Here is a 20,187-nt window from a genome sequence, read left to right on the forward strand (position 1 = left end):
CTTCCTGAAAACAATATTTGACCTTGCCCTCAAAAGCAATAACAGTCTATCTATTCTGCTATGGATTGGTCTCGACCTTTTTCTTCTGGAAAGCTAGTGCCGTTTCATAAAATGTACAATCATGATTCATTCAGTTAAGTATTGCCAATATCATACTATATGCTTAGGATGAAATCATTCCTTTATTTGCGTGCTGTACAAATGTTCATTTTTCGTGTGCAACCTTATCAAATGCATTTTTTTTATTTTGTGTGGGATTGTAAACACATGCTTTAGATATGTTTTAGTACTTATAATTTAGTAATGTTAAACATAATAAAGTGGAGTGGGTGTTGTATATGATTATAGGACTGCCGGGGTGTGCGTCTCCAGTCTTCCTGTAGTATAGGATTTTAGGACCTTAGTGTAATTTTCCCGATTCATGCCCATATATAGGTATAAATCACCCTATCCTTATATAGGCATAGAAATCCTAACCATATTTAGACTTAGCCTATGCAGTCAAAATACGGCAGGGCTACTTCCACTAGTTCTGAAAATCCACAACGATTTCTTGGAAAAACCCGCCTTCAGCAGTCAGGGACTTCCCCTTGCTTGAACATTGATTTACCCAAGAAATCATGGAGTTTTCCAAGAACTGAGTCTTTGATGACGTTATTATGTCTAATCTTACGCCAAACTCGGCACCTTCAAGGTATAAATATGCCCACACTTGCCCAGGCAAACACACGGTGGTTTGGAGCAGTTCGACTATCTACCCACACGACACAGCTCGCCGCAGCAAGTGCCGAAGGAAGCCGACCCTCCAAGCAGACGCACTGAGAGAGATGCTGTCTTTTCTCTTGCCGAGAAATCCAGCTCCAGTGTTTCCAATCTACCCTTGCGGTTTGCTGGGAAATCGAATCCTGAGAGAGAGAGAGATACCAGACCTCCTTCACTCCAAACCAAGGTACGGAGCTGATTAGTCCCTTAGAGAATTCTTGGAGAGATTCTTGGCAAAAGATTACTGAAACTAAGCTACACCTCACTGACTTCTTCCCTTGTACTAGACCTCGGTTAGGTACACCAGGGTAGGCGTATTTTAGAAGCACCAGTTGAGTACTTTTAGTCTTTATTTATCAATGTATGTATTCTATGTATTTTATGGCTTAAAAACCATATCATGCTTTTACAATATTATTTTATAATACTCTTCGTACTGTACCCATTGTACTTTGCAACCAGTATTACAATTGTAGCAGTTCATTTCCTCTGCATGAGAAAGAAGGCTGTTCAATAAATACCTTTTATTGAAAACGCCCGTCTCTCTATTTCTCTGCACCTCTAGTGAAATGAAGCATGCACGATTGACTGAATGAAATAACTATCTATTGTTTCCACGACTCTAGAGATACATTTCTTATTCTTGGGAAACAAAGTTGTCATGTTTATGCGGTTGTCAGAAACAAATCCCTTCTTGTTTATTTGAGACAGTTTCTAGTGACCTCTGAGCTAGCTTACACTCACAATTAAGTCTAATATATACGATAGAGACCTAGTAGACCTCAGTCCTACGTCAAATCTATAGTATATATTATTCCAATGCGCAGAGCCTATTGGGAATATAGGAACTACGCTACATTCCATCGCTGGCGGGAGGAAGGCTGTAAGAGGGTGGGCTCCGTCTTTGACCTTGAAGGCCTGATCCCTTTCCCTCAATTGTGTAGGGAATACTTCCAACTACCAGAATCTGATGCTTTTCATTATGCGTAATTAGCACACTGGGTGACCCAACCATCTAACTTTGCATCCATGCTCCGCCCTTTGACTACCTTTGAACGATGGTTAGTCTGCAAGAAGGATGACCGTAAGCTCATATCTGAACTATATCTGATGATTCTGTTGCACCCCAAGAAGCAGCGTACGAAGGCGCAGGTTCGCTGGGAGACGGAGTTAGGGCGCCCCTTGACATGTAAAGAATGGGAGCACATCTTTTACCGCGTACACCACACGGTCTCTAACACTGCGGGTACCGAGTGTGCCTATAATGTGGCCACTTATTGGTACTATACCCCGGTGCGCTTTAAGGCATGGGATGTAGCAAAGTCAGGCCTCTGCTGGCAGGGGTGTGACCCTCCGGGTACTTTGGTGCATCTGTTGTGGCATTGCCCGAAGTTGGTGCGTATTGGAAGGCGGTTCTCGATGACCTGGATGATGCTTTCCATATTACATTCCCTCGGGCACCTGAGCACATGCCTTTGGGACTCCCCCATCCTAAGTCTTTTCCACTGTGCTCGCTGAGGGGTAGGCAGATTGCATTAGCTCTGCTTGCGGCACGGCAGGTCTTTCTGGCTCAATGGGGGTCCTCGGCTACAACGGACCCGCGGGATTGGATCCAAAGGCTTTGGTATCTCTTGGCTATGGAACGTCTCTCATTGGGCATGGACGGGAAGGGCGCTGAGTATGTGAAGTTATGGGGTACATTCCTGCAACTCCTTTCTCAGGATCTGAGGGAGGTCACGTGCCCGAAGTACCTGCAAATACTGCAGCTCATTCCTTTGAAGCCTAGGGGGGCCGTTTATGTTACCTGAGGAGTAGCGAGATGGGTCTGGGGGTTTTGGAGGTGGTTGGTGGAGTTTGAGGCTGATGCAGAGCTGGGAGGGAGTTTGGGGGTGACGGAGAGGGGGTTTGGTGTTTGTCTTTTTTCTTTGTATGTTCCCAACTGTTAAAAGTGTTTTTATGCCATTAGCTTGGCAGTTGTTAAGGCTCGAAATCTCTTTTGCGGTGTTGCCCTCCGGGTTGTTGAACCGTACGCTGTGTAGCTTTCCAGAGATTACACTCTGCCGGCAAGTTGATGTAGGCAGCTGAGCTGTGTATTACGATGTTTTAACACACAATAAAAATGATTGATTCTAAAAAGTTTCTATGTGTCAACTTTTGAAATACAAGAATATTCTTTAAAAATTGTACAACTAACTAAAACACATTTACTCAACTGTTTTCAGGAAATGCCCCAGAGCTGAATCTAGGATCCAGCACTGTGTTAGTAAAAGTAATCAGAAAAGTAATTAATTGCATTTTTACTGAGAAAGTCTATTAATTCCAGTGTACTGAGTCTTTTAAGTTTGCGCATTGCATTGCAACCTCTGTAAACTTGAATTGGTACAAAGTCCTACTGTATTTTGAAAGTATTCAACAAAAGCATCTTGTAGCTGAAAAGTATTTATATGCTCGCCTCTACAAGGCTTGCTTGGTTCTAGAAATAAAACAACAGTATATGTTTTATACAAAAACAATTGGCCTAGAGTTCAGTTCTTGAGAGTGTGAATTAATTTGCTGACTGAGTATGTACATCAAATGCTTAACACTGTCCTCTGATACTGCCTTACTGCTGGACCAAGCTACCACTTTAGAGAGTAAGGTTCTATCTAATTTTAACCTCTGCCAAACCTCTGGAGACCATTGGACTCTATACACACTGTACCTCACTTTGATGCAGTATATATAGAGCCAGTTTCTTACAGAGACGTCCTAAGCAAGCCAGTTCACCTAGTATGACCACTCTCTCCTCAGATTATGAGCAGTGACTCAAGGTCATTGTATTCACACAGAGAGCTAGTATGGTGTTTATATAAATCATTCACTCTCGGTACTTTAACACTCTCTCACACCACAGACTTTGCCACAGACTGTTCCACGCTCATCTGTGTCTATCAGTCTCTGGCTTCGTCCGTCTCTCTACTTCTGTGTGGCTTGGCCCATAGTTTGAGCAGATGGGAGACCTGCGCCCAGGTGTGTAACACTTGTCGTCATGACAATGACATTCGAGCTCTGGAGAGACTCCCAGGCAGAGGGACCCTGAGGCACAGGGTGGGGGACAGGTTTGACAAAGATGTCCTAAAACTAATCCAGTTCGCAAGTGCGACTACCCCCTTGTCAGAGTATCAGTAGAGCCCTGAGGCCGTTGTTTTCACTTGGATCCCTAGAAAAGTGTAAAATATCACTCATTCTATCTGTGTTGTGCAGATCCCTCTGTGCTTTGGTGACCCTGGAATTAAAGTTGCACACTTTTTTAACAAAGAATGGGACTTTAAAATTGCCCATAATCCCTGCTCGTTACGTAAGCAGCTACCTACATCATTATCATATGAAATATCTTTATTGATGTCATAACTACACTTTCACAATTGCTTTATCAACTTTCTTGCTTCATCAAAGTTACTTGAAAATGCCCCATTTTCCCACTTTCTTTCCAAATTTTCTCAGAGGGAGGAGAAGCCCCCCCAAACCCTCCTTATGTTGGTCAGTATTGTTCGCTATGGTTGCTTTTCACCGGGCACTCATATAGAACTTTTACGCCCCACCACTTTCCCTTGAGGTGAGTGTCTCTCTTCCGACCCTGATGGAGCTATTGGGGGAATTCCGAGACGTCTCGATCCTCAGAGTCAATTGGGCTAAGTTTTGCTTGTTTCCTCTGTCCCCGGTCCTTGAGAGTAATAGGGGAGCACTGCCGAGGTTCCAGTTTGAATGGTGTCACGGCACATACAGATGTTTATGTTTATGGGGTGTACATTTATCACTCCAGTACAAAACATGGGCTCTATTCATCTCTCTTGTTCTGGCTGTCCTTGCCACAGTCTCCAATTGGCCAGGTGGCGATTTCCAAGATGCTTGTTCTGCACTGGGTCCTACACTTCTTTTCTGCATTGCTGCTCTCCCCAGGTGCCTTTTTTGCGACCTCCATGGTCTTACCCTGGAGCTCATATGGGGCTGGGGCAGGAGATGAGCGGCACTCTCCATCCTCCAGCATCAACTTCTTGAGGGTGGCCTTGGCACTCCCAAGTATGAGAACTACTAATCAGTGGTCCAGCTGCAATGGCCTATGCACTGGTTAGGTGCAGCCCCTTGCCCAGAGCGGGCATCCATTTGCCGGAACTTAGAGGAGACACATCTGTTTACGTGGCTGTCAGAACCCCAGTCTCGTGTACCACATGAGAAGCACCAGAAGAGAGTGGTACATTGTTGCTGTTGTGTATGTGAGCATAGCAGGGAACCCCGCCCACAATACACCCCACTGGCAGTTGCCTGCACTCTGGGAGGGGACCTAACATCATTATGTCTCACTTGGAAAGAGACAGAGATTGGCCAGATGGGAGACTAGTTCCTGGAGGGAATCCTCATGCCCTTTCAGGAGATCATGGAGATCTATGGTGTAGCGGTGGGACAATTCTTGACATATCCTGGGAAGCTTGATTCCCGTCCAGTGAAGACATGGCTTGGCAGTTCGGGCTGGACTGTTCCCATGAGGCACAGGGTCAGACTGATTTGTATATGGCCATGTCTGAACTGGGGTGGCGGAGTGAGCTAAAGAACGGTGATGGATTAAACCCAGATCAGTTGACTGGGGGTGAGTGTTTGTATCGTCAACGCTCCGTCCATCACCACCTTTGGTTTTTCTTTATTCGCCCTATGTTGGCAGGGTATGCTCAGACGTGAGTCCCTTGCTCACTTTGCCACTGGAGTCAAGCAAGCCCGGCTGAAGACGGCTGTAATGCCAGAAACCGGTCCTTGGAAGCTTGATTCCGGTCCAGTGAAGAAATGGCTTGGCAGTTCGGGCTGGACTGCTCCCATGAGGAACAGGGTCAGACTGATTTGCATATGGCCATGTCTGAACTTGGGTGGCGGAGTGAGCTAAAGAACGGTGATGGATTAAATCCAGATCAGTGGACTGGGGGTGAGTGTTTGTATTGTCAACGCTCCGTCCATCACCACCTTTGGTTTTTCTTTATATCATACCGTGCAGCACAGACTGCTTGCACTCTGGGATTTAGACAAACCAAACCAGATATATGCCCAATATTACACACAATCCTATTGTATGGGGGCACAAGGAAACTTACTACGGTATTCTGTCGCACTGCACTCGTCCGTTGCACTGGTGGACAGGGCTAATGACCGTTAGATGGTGGATCTGCAGATGCCACTCATGGATGTTCTTTGGAAGTTCGGTCTGGACTGTTCCCATGAGGCACAGGGTCAAGAATGATTTGCATATAGCAGGGTCTGAACTGAAGTGGCAAAGTGAGCTAAAGAATGATGATGGATTCAACGCAGATCTGTAACTGGGGGTGAGTGTCTGAAAAGTTTCAGCGCTCCGTCCATCATCTCCTTGTGTTTGCTTTGTTCTTTGGACCCAGGCATTGCAGCATGTATTGTGTCGTATTGTAATTGTGTTTATACAGCGCTTACTACCCCTGATGAGGCATTGAAGTGCTTGTTAAGGTGGCATCCCTCAACCCACGTTTTCACTTTGCACAATTCAATTTTTTATATCAGACAGACCTCACGCCGAAACGCATCAAGGAGAAGTTCCCCACATCGTCCCCTGAGTGCCCGAGGTGTCAATTTCTAGGGGCGGGTTTTTATCACATGGTCTGGGACTGCCAGTGATTCAGCATGCCTGGTGGGAGGTTGCTAGTGTTACTGCAGCCTTAATGGAAAGCTTGCTCCTACCCTTATGGAAATTGTGCGTATTCGGTCTCCGACCTAGGGCCAAGGGGAATAAATACTTGCACAAGAATATACATCTCACCATTGTCCTCTTCATCTGACAAATCATGATGTCCTGGAAGGCCCCTGCAGACCTGGGCGCACAATGCTCATTAGCCACATTACTGAGGTGGGCAAAAGCTGAGCAGGATGTCCTTGAGGAGATGTGTGTGCAAGTGGTAGGTATTGCCGGGGGTTGGTGCTGGGATCACATACATCCACAAAATGGAGGTGCAAAATTACACCTGTCCACCCTGATGGTTTCCCAGACCCTGGTAGTCCTTCCTGTACCATTTATGGTAGGTCTGCATAGCACGCATGTCACTTGATCCAGGCCCCACTGGGGCTCCTATGGGTGGGCTAGACACCTGTTGTCGTGTACATATTGTTCAGAATGCTTTTGACAGGTGAGCGTTTAGTAGATCTCTAGCCGTCCCCTCTGACCCACCGATCCGCTGGAGGGTGGCTGTTCACACTGGCATATGAGCTTCCTTTGCACTTACACAAACATGCGTGGCATGAGGGTGGGTACCCCTGAGTGTTCCTGCTGGTAGTTTTGATACCCCCGAGGTCCATAGCCACGATACATACTACCACAAGCCACACCTACACGGGGGCTCCTTCTCTAGGACGCTCAGCTGCACTTGAGGCTGGGGGGCCATCATGACTAGATTTAGGCGACTCCACTGTTTGTTCTTCAGACTGTTCACTATTGGGATTTTTCCTGCTAGTGTCATATTGGTGCTGTTACAGATATGTTTTCTGTATTTTTTTTCTTTTTTCTCTGTGATAAATCCAATAAAGAAATTGTATAAAAAATGCACTGGAGTGAAGTACCTTTTACACATTTTATCCTTTTTACTTTTCCTTAAGATTGCTTTTTATATTGTCTCAGACATTGTCATTTAAAATGTTTTGCTCTCATTTGCTTAAGAAAGAGTTGACTGTAATTTAAGGAGAGGACCATAGAATGATGTAAACGTGTTTATTCCAAGAGAAGCTTTTACATGGCAACACCACAATTTGACAACGTTTTATGTCCTGTTTTATCTAGGAACTGGAAGAATTCATTGCAACTTCAGGAGACGCTGGTTTCATCGTAGTTACACTGGGATCAATGGTGTCATCTGTCAGAAGATCTGAATTGCTGGAAGAGATGAACGCAGGATTCGCTCTTATGCCCCAAAAAGTGATCTGGAGGTACCAGCAGTCCAAATGGCCCACCGAGCTTCAGTTGGCTCAGAATGCCAGAATATTTGACTGGCTGCCCCAGAATGACCTATTAGGTAAGACATACATTCATTAAAGACAATAATATAGCTCAAGTAGTGCACACAACCAGAAAAAAATATTTACATAGCGTTCAAAGACTATGTTTAGAATTAATTCCCAGATAACTAACTATATTGTATAATTTCCTGAAAAATCATCAGTTGAAAGAATTTTATGGTTACATTCAAAGACCTATTCAAGTTACATTCCAAACCTATTCAAATTCACAAGTTGTTGTGAGTTAAGCAAGTGGGACTCTTCTCAATAAGAACCTCATTACCTCACCTGGTATCATGGATTATAAAAGATTTTATCATTTGTTCAGATTACATAAGACATCAAAATTGACATCAGCAATGACATCTGAAGCACTTCTGGGCATGCCCTTTGGTTTCACCCAGACACCTCTGGTGAAAGGCTTGGCCTTTGGCCGGGTGCTGAGTTCAGCATCCGACCACTTGAACCTGTTGCGCATAGTCCGTGGCTCTGAACAGCGTGTGCAGGGCCTTATCTTTGGCCAAGTCTTCTGCTCAGCACCCCTTCTCCCTGAGCTTGCATGGTTTATGGCTTAAATGCCATTATATGGATGCAATACAACAAGTGGCGGCTGGTAGGGAATGGTGGCGGGTAGGCAGGAGTTGGGCCCTGGGGTTAGAAAAAAAAAGAAGACTTACCTGCCAGTCGATGGTCGCCAGCTGCCGCCTCTCCTCCATCCTCTCTGATTTGCTGGCTCCAAGCAGCACCCAGGCTCCCAGAATCCACTAGCCAATCACTATGATGCTGTCACCAGCAGGAGAGCAGCGTTGGGATTGGTCTGAGTGGCCTGGTTTACCGCTCAAATAGGGAGTGGGAGCCTGTGCATGTTCTCCAACCAGGCTCTGAAATCCAGCCAGGTGGATAACATGCTAAGTGCGCATGACGGTTTGGCCGATCAAAGATGGCCGGCCAAACCGTCTTGCGCACTTATGGTTCACCAACCACTCCTCCTCTGACGCAAGGCCAGCCTCATCCTGCCCTAGCCCGGCTCTATTATACTAAAAATAAAATGATGATAACGTTCTGTTAAAGCAGGGCCGGACTGAGAACCAAAACCGGCCCTGGCAAAGTGCTCGGCAGCCCTCCCCCCCACGGGGGTTGGGGGTACTGCCGAGCTCTTTGCCGGGGCCGGTTTTCGGCCAATTTTGTTACAGGGCCGATTTTGCAGCTATGCTGCAAAAACGGCCCTGTAACAAAAACGGCCCCCAGGGGCCCAAAACCGGCCCCCACCCGTGTGGCGCACCGGGGATTGCCCGGTGCCCGCTACGGCCAGTCCGGGCCTGGTCAAAAGCATTTTATTTTTGCTTTGCACTGCTCATAGAGCAGTGGGGCGACACTCCTCTACCTTAGCGAAGGAGCTGCCGCTGAGTGCAACTCAACTCCCAGCAACTGAAACCCCTGTAAAGATTAGAGAAAGAGGAAGAACTCGTGCAGTTGCTACCTTGAAATACGTAACCTCATAAATATTGATTGTAGTGAGAAGGCTAAAGTCACACTTTCTACATAAGGTTCTCCTTTGATTTGTTACTTCAGTAACGTCATTGAGGAAGTCAGTGGTGATTAGAAATATGATGTCACTCGTGATGTCATTGATCATGTCATTTGTCATGCTTTTGTGACCTTGTGTATGTTCATTAGCAGTACAGTGGGTGGAGGTATAGTTGGTAGCTCTGCCAAGCTGCTGAGTGTGAATTGCTTTTAGCTTTAAGCTCATAGCTTTTGGCTTGACATCATGTCCACTCAGCTGAAAGATTTGTGGGAATGTGATGGACTTTTAAAACACATTTTATTTTGTGATCTAAGTAAAAAGACGAAAAATTTCATAGACCAAGATTTTTTGAAGTTATGTCCTTGGTCTTTTTATGATATACTTTGCCTCCCATCCAAAGCACCCACTGGGCACGGGCCATGTTGTGCGACAACACCTGCACCCATGCCCACTGCTCCAGGCACTACCATCGGCCATGCCGAGTGGCCAGTTGAAATTGCGTAGACCCTGTGTTTATCTCACTGCCCCCTGCTTCAGAGACGCCAGAGCACAGCATATTGCCTTGACCAAGGGGTTCTGAGCAGATGATGTGACCTTCAGCCACACCTTCCACTGATCTTCCTGCTGTCAAGGTTTTTCAATCAACCAGTTCTTGAACGATGGCCCAGTTCTCGAGCATTTACTAGTTATTTTACTTTTTCCCCGGGAAAGTGCTTTGTCCGCCTCTCTATGGTATATTTTTGGGTCTAGCTATTTTTTATTCAGATCTAGATTCAAGAAATAGATTTTTTGCTCACAAAATTTCGCTTCTTCATTGTGGTGTTTTGCTTCAAATGGCATACTTTTGACCCATCTTGTCTGTGTTCTGGTCCCCATTGTGGGGAGCTGGGCACCCATATGGCCTCAACAGTTTGTTTTTCCTTCAAAACATACTTTGGCAACCCTGTGTAGCTGGGTAATGAAACTGTGCACCTGCTGCTTATTTTGCAGGTGAACAAAATTGAATTTCTACCTTTCTGGTTTTCGCTCTATTAACCCTCTCTGATTCTGGCATTCCTGTGTTTACTAGTCCAAGCTGGTGCTTAGTCAACGGGGGAACACACAACTCAGACCCTCTAGGGGCATACTTGGCTGCCTCAAATATAATGTCCGTTGGCAGTATGGTGCAGTTGGCTATAGTGGCCATGTTTAGCTTATTGGGGCAGAGAATCAGAGTCCACAATTGTGAGTCAAAGTCCATTCTCATTCCATTGATCTGTCAATCAAATCAGATGGAGTAGCATGCTAAACAGTCCCTGGATACTGTTTGTGGGCTATGAAGCGCTTTATTATTGGGATTGCAATACAATATAATACATCTCCAAGCCATTTTCTTATCTAATATTTTTGAAATGGGGTAGAAACTTCAGATATCCTAGGTGAAAGAACCACCTTCCTCTTACATAAGAAGTATATTTTTCAGTAGCCTTTTGCACTTGGGGCCTCATTAGGATGACAGGCGGACTTTGCCCGCCCGTCATCCCATCGTAAATCGGGACCGCCCGCCATAAGGGCAGGGGTCCCGGTGGTGCTATTAGGATGTGCCCGCCACAGTGGCGGGCACATCCTGTATTTTTAGCATTGTGGCGGGCGGTGCTCTCTGCACCGCCTGCCACAATGCTGAAAATGCACTTTCACATTGTCATTTACAAAGCGGCAGGCACCGCGCGGTGCCTGCCGCTTTGAAAATGACAATGAAGGGGGATACCACAGGTACCCCCCATGTGCACCCCCCACATGTACTTCACTCTGGGGGCCCGCAGGGGGCCCCCAAAGTGAAGACCGCATGCCTTTCCGTGGCGGCATCGCCGCCGCGGAAAGGCAATGAAAACCAGACATCATAATATGGCTGGTGGTGTCTGTTAGACACCGCCACCATATTATTCCTATTCCGCCCCGGCCGCAAGGCGACAGGGGCAGAAAAGCGGCAGACGGTCTTTCCGTCCACCGTGGTCCCCCCCGCCATCCTAATATGGCGGGGGGGAAATCTGGTGATGATATCGGGCGGATTGCCTCCGCCAGGCTGGCGGTGACTACCGCCAGCCTGGCGGAGGCAATCCACCCGATATCATAATGGACCCCTTAGTGTTTATTTACATACTAAGTTTAAAGCACTCATGCTCTACTAGTGGCTAGGTAAGTTCATATATTAATACTGTGAGTAAGAACTTCTCACAAGCCATGAAGGCTGTATTAGTGTTAGCTCAACCCAAAAGGTTTAGACTCCTTCAAGAAGTAAACATACCTGACAGAGGTCTCCGCAGTCTCTGATGGAGCCTTCCTGTACCTGAGTGCCCAAAACCCTCTGCATCAGCAATGTCTACCGGGTCGACTAAGAAATAATGTCACATGTGTTACGGATGTACAGAATATCAGAAGGATTGGAGATCTATGTATGTTTACACCAGCCTCTGTGCACCTGGGCTCAATGGGCTTACAGATGGGGTCGCAGTTGTTTCTGGGGCTGACCCTGCATGCATTTTATAACTTTAAAATGATTTTAACCTGTGCGTTGCTCAAAACCTATTATTCTTATGCCACAGAGAGATGAAACCATACAATGTAATCGCATGATGGGAGCACATACATGCTTGAAGCTAATTAACAAGACATTAATCCTTTATTCTTTAGCCAAGTCAATACAAGCGGCTGACATTTTTATACTACTTTGGGGTCGATTCCGATCCGGTAAAATCCCCGTCCGTACGATTCGTATCCGGAGCCGTTTCCGTACGACTCGTACGGACGCCGTACGACCGGACGATTCCGATCCCGATCGTCCGACCCGGGCGCGATTCGTATGGTACACGTCGATTCGTATGGAAAAGCGCACGATCACCCACACACCGTACGGCGCGTACCCCCCATGATCGCAGGGGTACGTGCCGTACCCCTGTGATCATGCGGGGTACGTGCCATACACCCAGCGTACATGGGGTATGTGCCGTACACCCACCGTGCATGGGGTACGGTGCGTACCCCATGTACGCTGGGTGTACGGCACGTACCCCGCATGATCACAGGGGTACGGCGCGTACCCCTGCGATCATGGGGGGTACGTGCCGTACCCGGGGGGGGCGTTCCGTTCCTGTTTCAGCGCGAACTCTGCGTTTACGACTGTTTTCGGCTCCCGTAGGAAAAGGGTCGTACGGTGCGTACCCGACACGAATCGTACTTGCTGGGTCGTAAAAACCAGCCGCGAACAGTAGTGATGTCGTGTACAGCGGGTTCCGAGTGAGACTCGTACGGAGATTTGAGTCGTACGGAGTCCTGTACGACTCGTACGGAGTTCGGCTCCTGGTACGGATCGTACTTTGTCGTACGTATGGGACGTTTACGGGTACGATTCGTACGGGGAAAAAACGCTCCGTACGACGATTCGGAGCGCATTTTACCGGATCGGAATCGACCCCTTTGTCTTTTTCGAAAAAAAACTAAATCGAAGCAAGTATAGCAATGTAGTGTGGTCAACATTACAAAGTTAAGCAATTAGAACTACTTGAATAGTGTCCAGAATTCACAAAAACGAGTAATTATTAATACAAAAATATTTATGGCATCATTTGCTGCTAATGCACATCCTTGAATTTGTTTAAACAAATAGAAATGAAGAAGATTATAAAACAAATTCTTGGGGAGTCTTTGTACCCCCAATATTAGCTCACAACCTTCTTTTAAGTTTAAAGAAAATGTTATTGAAAATAAAGATTGCAATAAAGAAACTCACGATACAATGTGAATATAATTTGAAATGCAATCAAACTAGAAATAATATACTGCAATATAGGGAGGGGAGAGAAAAAGAAAAAGAGAGAAGAGAGAAGAGAAAGAGAAAGGGGGGAAAGCAATAAATATGGAACAATCCTTATATAAAATGCATAATAGGCATAAAACATGTAAAGCTTCCAAGAAAAACATCATATAATAAGAAAGAAATGGTTATTTACAACAATTAAGTAATAATATGAGAACTATATCAAGGAGGTTTGGGCACTTCTTCACTAGAAGGGGTATCTATTGGACGAGATTGAACAGATACATCTAAAAAGGTAGTTATCGGTAACCATAATAAATCACGTTTAATAGCAAGTGTAATGAGATATACATATGCTCTGTCTAGTCTGTGATTGAAGCAAACACCATACCACCAAGCTTGAAAAGAGACGTTTGATGCATTTTTCCAAGATTTTGTGATTTGTTGGAATGCCACCGCTAAAAGAAGGTCGACAATGGAGGTGTTGGAAGTAAGGGAAGACCATATGTCAGATAGGCTACCTAGAAAAATATGGGTGAGTGAGAAGGGAAATTGGGTGGAAAAAATAGTATTCATTTGTTGCCATACTTTGGACCAAAAAATATGAATCAGAGGACATGTGAAAAGCATATGTTTGAGATCCGCATGTGTATTGGAGCAGGACCAACATGTAGAAGGGATAGAAGGATCTATAGTATGCAATTTGGAGGGAGTGATTACAAGTCTATTATAAACAAAAAATAAAGTTTAAGTAGTATTAGCTGCTCTAGAAGATTTCCTTAATTTATTCCATATATTGTGCCATAATGAGATAGGAAAAGAGTTTTCCAAATCAGTTTTCTAATCTTGTTCTATTCTAGATTTATCTCTAGTACTTGGTGTGTCTTGTAATTTTTTATAAATTTGTGAAGCTGAGGAAGAAGATAAGAGAAAAGGAATAGTAAGAGGAGAAGACGTAATAAGAGAAGAGGAATCGGGAAAAGAATTATAACTAGTTTGAACAGCAAGGTGCAATAGATTATATTTAGGAAGGAAGGAGGGAGGAAGAGAAAAACGAGATTGGAGAGATGAGAAAGGAATACAAAGACCATCTTGAAAAAGTTGATGAGTCCAAGTGAGACCAAGAGAGTGCCAATCCTTCCAGAAAAAAGTCCTATTCTTCATTTTAATACGAGGGTTATACCAAATAGGAGATTGTAAAAATCGAGCCCGCTCGTCAAGACCATTCAAGAAAAGAGGAAGAAAAATGTTCCTAGAATTTTTAAGAATAGGAAGAGACATCTTTTGTGGAATATGCAATAAAGAAATAAATTCTTTAAATGTAAAAGGATGAAAAAAGAAGGATTCAACCTTAACCCATACAGGAACATAGGAAATATCTGATGTAGAATCTGACACATAAGAAACTGAATGAGAAAGAAAAAATGAAGTATGGTAAGAGGAAAAGTCTGGAAAATTGACTCCACCTAAATGTTTAGGACGTTTAAGTTTGTAAAAGGACATCCTAGCTTTTTTGTTTTGCCACAAAAATCGGGAAAGGATCGAATAAATGTTCTTATAGCAAGATTTTGGAAGATTAGAAAGAAAAAATAAAATTATCGGAACCAACATCATTTTAATAGAATCCAACCTACCCCACCAAAACAGGAATAGAGGATGCCATCTAGTCGTGCATTCTGATAAGGTGGATTGCAAATTATTAACATTTAAGGCTACCGTATCTTTAATGGAGGGGGTAAACCAGAGACCCAAATACTTTATCTTAGAGGGACTCCAGTGAAAGGAAGAATCCAAAAAGTCAGCATGAAAACAATATTTATTAAGAGGAAGAATTTCACACTTATCTACATTGAGTTTATAACCCGAGGCCGCTGTAAAGGATGAAACTTCAGATAAAAAAGCTGGAATAGAGGTCTGAGGATGAGAGATAAATAAAAGAATGTCATCTGCATAAGCAGAAAGCTTTAGATGGTTCTCCCCATAAGGAAAACCCGTAATATCTTTATTCAATATAATCTTTGACAAAAATGGTTCTAATGCTAAAATAAAAAGAAGAGGAGAAAGAGGACATCCCTGACGAACACCTCTAAAAAGAGAAAAAGAAGAGGACACAAGACCATTAGCAAAAATAAAAGATCTAGGAAAAGAATATAATAAGGAGATATAGGAAATGAATTTGGAGCCAAAACCAAACCAAGAGAGAGCAGAAAGCATAAATGACCAATTAACTCTATTGAAAGCTTTTTCAGCGTCCAATGCGATAGCAGGCAAGGAATGATTATAAGTTTGAGATTGTCGAGAGATGACGACCTTTGATGAAACCACATTGTTCTCTACCAATGAGTTGGGGAAGAATTTTATCCAAACGCAGCGCTAAGATTTTGGCAAACATTTTGTAATCTAAATTGGTTAAAGAGATAGGCCTATAGTTTTTACATAAAGTGTACCCCTTGGGAAGAAGACAAATTAGAGCTTCCTGAAAGGAGCCTTCGGATTTCTGAGAAACTATAAAGAATGAAAATAACTGGTGAAGATTAGGAACAATAAAAGCAGAAAAATGAGAATAAAATTCTATCGAGAATCCATCCGGACCAGGGGCTTTGCCTTTTTTAAGAAATTGAATGGCCTCCAAAATGTCTTTGGGAAGAATATCTTTGTCTAAAGATGAAAAGTCCACATCAGACAGTGGGGGGGGGGGGGGAATAGAAGATAGATAATGATCTATGTCAGAAGATAAGGAAGGAGCTTCCGGAGTGTAGAGATTTTGGTAAAAATTGGTAAATTCAACCAAAATATCTTCATCTTTGTGAAGAGTAGTACCCGAAGAGGAGACAATCGAATCAATTTTTGTTCGCTCTTTTTTAACCTTGAGATAGTTAGCAAGCACATTACCAGCTTTATTTTGTGTAGAGTAAAATTTTTCACTAGATTTAAGCAAAAACAAATTGGCAGAATTAGTAGATAATTTATTAAAGGAAAGTTTAGCCTTAATGAGTTGAGTATCTACATCTTGAGTGATAAGTTGAATGTTCAAACGTTTATGACAAACAATTGCAACCCCATTACATTTTCCCGAGCCTGGAGAAGCAAAAACATGGCCTACCCAGTTACGATGTAACTTAGAGACTTCAACATCTTTGATATGAATTTCTTGTAATAACACTATCCCCCAGATTCATCAAGAACACATTTTGCTAATCCTTAATAGCGAAAAATACCGAATCGCTATTAAGGAATAGCAAAATGCTATGCATCAAGAAATCACTAAAAAAATATCGATTTCTAATAATTCCTTAATTGCGACTCACAAATTGCGAGTCGCAATTAAGGAATATCTCTCCATTCATTCCTATGGGTCTAGAGGCCCATAGGAATGAATGGGAAGACAATCTCAATTTGCTAATCGCAATTAGCGATTCGCAAATTGAGATTGCGATTTCAAGGGTGCAGGGGTGTCCAAAGGACACCCTGTTGCACCCCTGAAAGGATGTGTGCACATATGTTGCGCACACACATGCCCTTAGGGCATGTGAGTGCGCAACATGAAACGTTGAAAAAAACACTTTAGTGCATTTTTCAAAGTTTTTGCAAATTACAATGAAGTTGTACTTCATGGTAATTTGCGTTCCCTAATAGCGAATTCGCTACTTTTTTCACTTTCATGCATTGCATTTAAGGAATCTCAATTTGAGATTCCTTAAATGCAAAGAATCGCAATTTAGGGAATTCTTAATTAGCGATTTTTGCATTTGGGATGATGCATCCCAAATGCAAAAATACCGCTCGCAAAGGGCCAGATTCTCAGAATCTGTCCCTTTGCAAGCGGATTTTTGTTTGATGAATCTGGCTGTATGTCTCCTTTCAAATGAGCTAAATGAGAAAGAACACGTTGTCTCTTAATAGGAGACCCCAAACCTTTAACATTCCAAGAAATTACATTAATTGACATCTACATTTTAGGAAACATCTAAAAATATGAAACTAAGCAACATTAGCATGAATAACCAGTGCAAAATGCAACCAAAACAATTAGAAGCAATACAAAAAGAGTAGAAAAGAGCATAAAAAGGAGATATGGAAGAAAATGTAGGTAAAGATGTAAAATAGAAGAAGAGATGACTAAAAGATAAGGAAGGATAGAAGAGCAGAGAAGAGGAAGGAATAGGAAAGAGAACAAAAAAGGAGGGAAAAAGAAAACAGAAGAAGAAGAAGAAAAAGAGTGGAGGAGGAGAGGCAGAAGCAAAAATGCATAAAAAACATGATATACAACTTGGAAGAAAACAGGAAGGAGACATACCACAGGAAGACAAGGAGGTAGGGGGTGGTGGAGCCAAAAATGGGAGACGACAAGGCCAGCCCGGAGGGATCACAGAAATGGGCGCAGGGCGAAACAGTCTCCAGGTAGGAACAGGAGGTAATAAATTAGAGGAACCATAAAACCGCATCTAAAGGGGAGCAAGAGAAAATATCATTAAAATATCACGAGGATATGAAAACTGGATAAAATATAAAAGACGAAGTTACATTACATAATGAGATACAGAAGGAGAAACACAAAATGGATACAAAAGGGAACATGAATGGAAAGAGAACTGCTCAATGAAAGACATATTACGTCTAAAGTGAAGTGTTCACATTAATTGACCCGTAAAATTCTTAATGATGAGGAATATCCATAGAAACTGTGGTGCAGGAGTCGAGGAACCTCCGAAGCTGGTCTGGATCTTCATAACTCGTCGTTTTATTGTTGTGGGTCACTTTGAACAGACACGGATGGAATAAACCATAGCGAGCGTTTAAGGAACGAAGTGCAGGTCTCATTTCCAGGAACTTTTTGCGACGGTCCGCTGTGGGTTTAGCATAGTCCTGTGCAAAGAAGAGATTGGAGCCATTCCAAGAGATCTTACCCTTCCTTTTAGCAGATTGAAGAACTTAAAGTAAGTCTGTGTATTCCAAAAAATACAAAATTACACCTCTAGGTTTTATTGTGGATGATGAAGAGTCAGAGATTCGAGAAGGAGGGCCTAAATGGTGTGCTCGTTGGATGTTAAGCGGTGGCGAGTCTGGAAGGCCCAAAAGTTGAGGCAAAAAGGGTTGGAAGAAGGATATAGGGTTGGCTCCTTCTAGTCCTTCAGCAAGACAAAAAATGCGAAGGTTGTTGCGTCTATTTCGGTTTTCTAAATTTTCCACCTGTTGTTTAAGAGTTTGAATTTCTTTCTGCATGTCAGGAACCACTGTTGCAAAAGATTGAACTGAGGAGAGAGATTTCTCTAAATTATCTACTTTCTGTTCTGTGTGAGACCAGTTATCTTCTAAATGTTGGAGGCGAGCGTCGGCATCAGCCATATAACGTATTTCCTCCATAAAAGGTTTCAGCAAGCGTATCTCCTCCAGTATAAGTTCCATGGAAATGGAGGAGGGTGTATTGGTGGGTGATGGAGGATTCGTTTTCACTCTTTTTCCAGTAGAAGAGGTTGCAGAAGACCCCTTAGTAGTGAGCTTTGTATTGGAACGAGAAGAAGGTGCTGGGGAATTTTTCATGTGAAGAGAGTCATTTATACCATCTTCAGAAGTGTCCTGCAAAACACTAAAGGGGTTAGTGTCAGCCAAGGGTTGTGGAATTGGTTGAGGCGAAGTGCGGTTCTGGCGCGCCATTGTCGATGAAGAAGTGAATTGTACTAAGCATCCAATTCGTACTTAGCTAGTAGCAAAAAGAAATGAGTAATGAAGCATAAGTCGCAATTACTACTGTATGCGAAAAAAGAATGACACCATACCTCAACATTCAATGAAGAGGAAGGATTTACAAAAATATGCAGGGTTCAAATTATAGAAAATCCACAAAAAAGTTGTTTGAGGAAGATAATATTGCAAAGAGGAAAGAGCTCACATGAGGAAATGCATTGTAAAGTCCTTAAATGAGCAGCATCACAAAATGGCGGCCATATTGAATGTATGGGTTGAATAAAACATAAATAGTTGCCCAAATGTCATTAATTCATATGTGTGGCTTAGGAAACAAAAGCAAAGTTCAAAATAGGAGTGATTGAGTATATTTCCAGCAAGAAAAAAGGTTCAATCATCAGGGAATTGAGGAAGAGCAGTAGCTGTTGTGGCGAGGAGCATTATAAAATGGCGGCCGCGGTAAAACGCGGGTCGTCGAGATGAAGAAATGCTTAAAACTCGCATTTCTGCTCACCCTGGGTATCGGCAAGTGGCTTCAAAGAGGTAGCAGGCATTCCGCCGTTTGTGGAGATATTTCGGCAGGTTCTGCAGCTGAGAGTAGCACCTGGAAACGTTCCGGTTGGCTACGTCGTCATGGAGCTCCCCGAGAGAGCCGCCATCTCCGCTGGTGCCTAAGCCACGCCCTCCAGCTCACAATCTTCTTAAGAGATCCCCTGTACTCTCAGGTGAATCTGTAATAAAAGTGCTTCTGCTGACAAAGTCGGAGCACCTTTTTCACGAATATAATGGTGGGCGGGGCCCTTGCAATTAGTTTTGTTGTTTCAGAATCGAAGAAACGAGTTGTATATCGTTAGCAAAATATATATAAATATATCACATAAATATGATTTCTGACAGAAATATTATGACGAATATCATATACAAGAATATTGTCTCATTGGGTGTAGATTTTCAAATTTTTGTTTAGTAGTTCTTTATTGAAAGTTAAAGGCAAACATAAATATATAAGTTCTGCACAACATAGTGGACTCACATGAGTCAAATGCCAATATTTATATATTTGTGTGCTAATTGAATAGAAAAACTACACAGAATAGGAAAGGAAGGAGGGGAAAAGAAAAAAAGGGGTAGAATAGAAGACAAAGAGTAAATGACAGAAGAAAGGATGTTGTGTACAGTATGGACAATAACCCAGAATCTTCATTGTTCGTAATGACGAGATGAATTAAACAGATTGAATCATAGATAGGGGAAAATAGAGTTGAACCCACAAAATATTGGATAAGTAAAAGGGGAGAGACAATAAAGATGTTGGATGATCGTGAATGAGATAGAGTATTGTCTCCTTACTCGGAGAAAGAACAGAGGAGAAAAGGAAAGAGGA

The 20,187-nt window shown here is 43.2% G+C and overlaps 1 protein-coding gene across 1 annotated transcript in view; it reads left to right on the forward strand.

Moving 5' to 3' along the window:
• The window catches only part of LOC144819349 (UDP-glucuronosyltransferase 3A1-like), a 511,982-nt gene that overhangs the window by 386,701 nt on the left and 105,094 nt on the right, over positions 1–20,187 (forward strand). Inside the window, exon 5 of the mRNA XM_078677287.1 lies at positions 7,583–7,814. Coding sequence (XP_078533413.1) covers positions 7,583–7,814 — 232 coding nt within the window. The remainder of the gene's footprint in view (positions 1–7,582; positions 7,815–20,187) is intronic.

The sequence above is a fragment of the Lissotriton helveticus genome, chromosome 2_1 (assembly GCF_964261635.1).
Source record: "Lissotriton helveticus chromosome 2_1, aLisHel1.1, whole genome shotgun sequence".
NCBI lineage: Eukaryota > Metazoa > Chordata > Amphibia > Caudata > Salamandridae > Lissotriton > Lissotriton helveticus.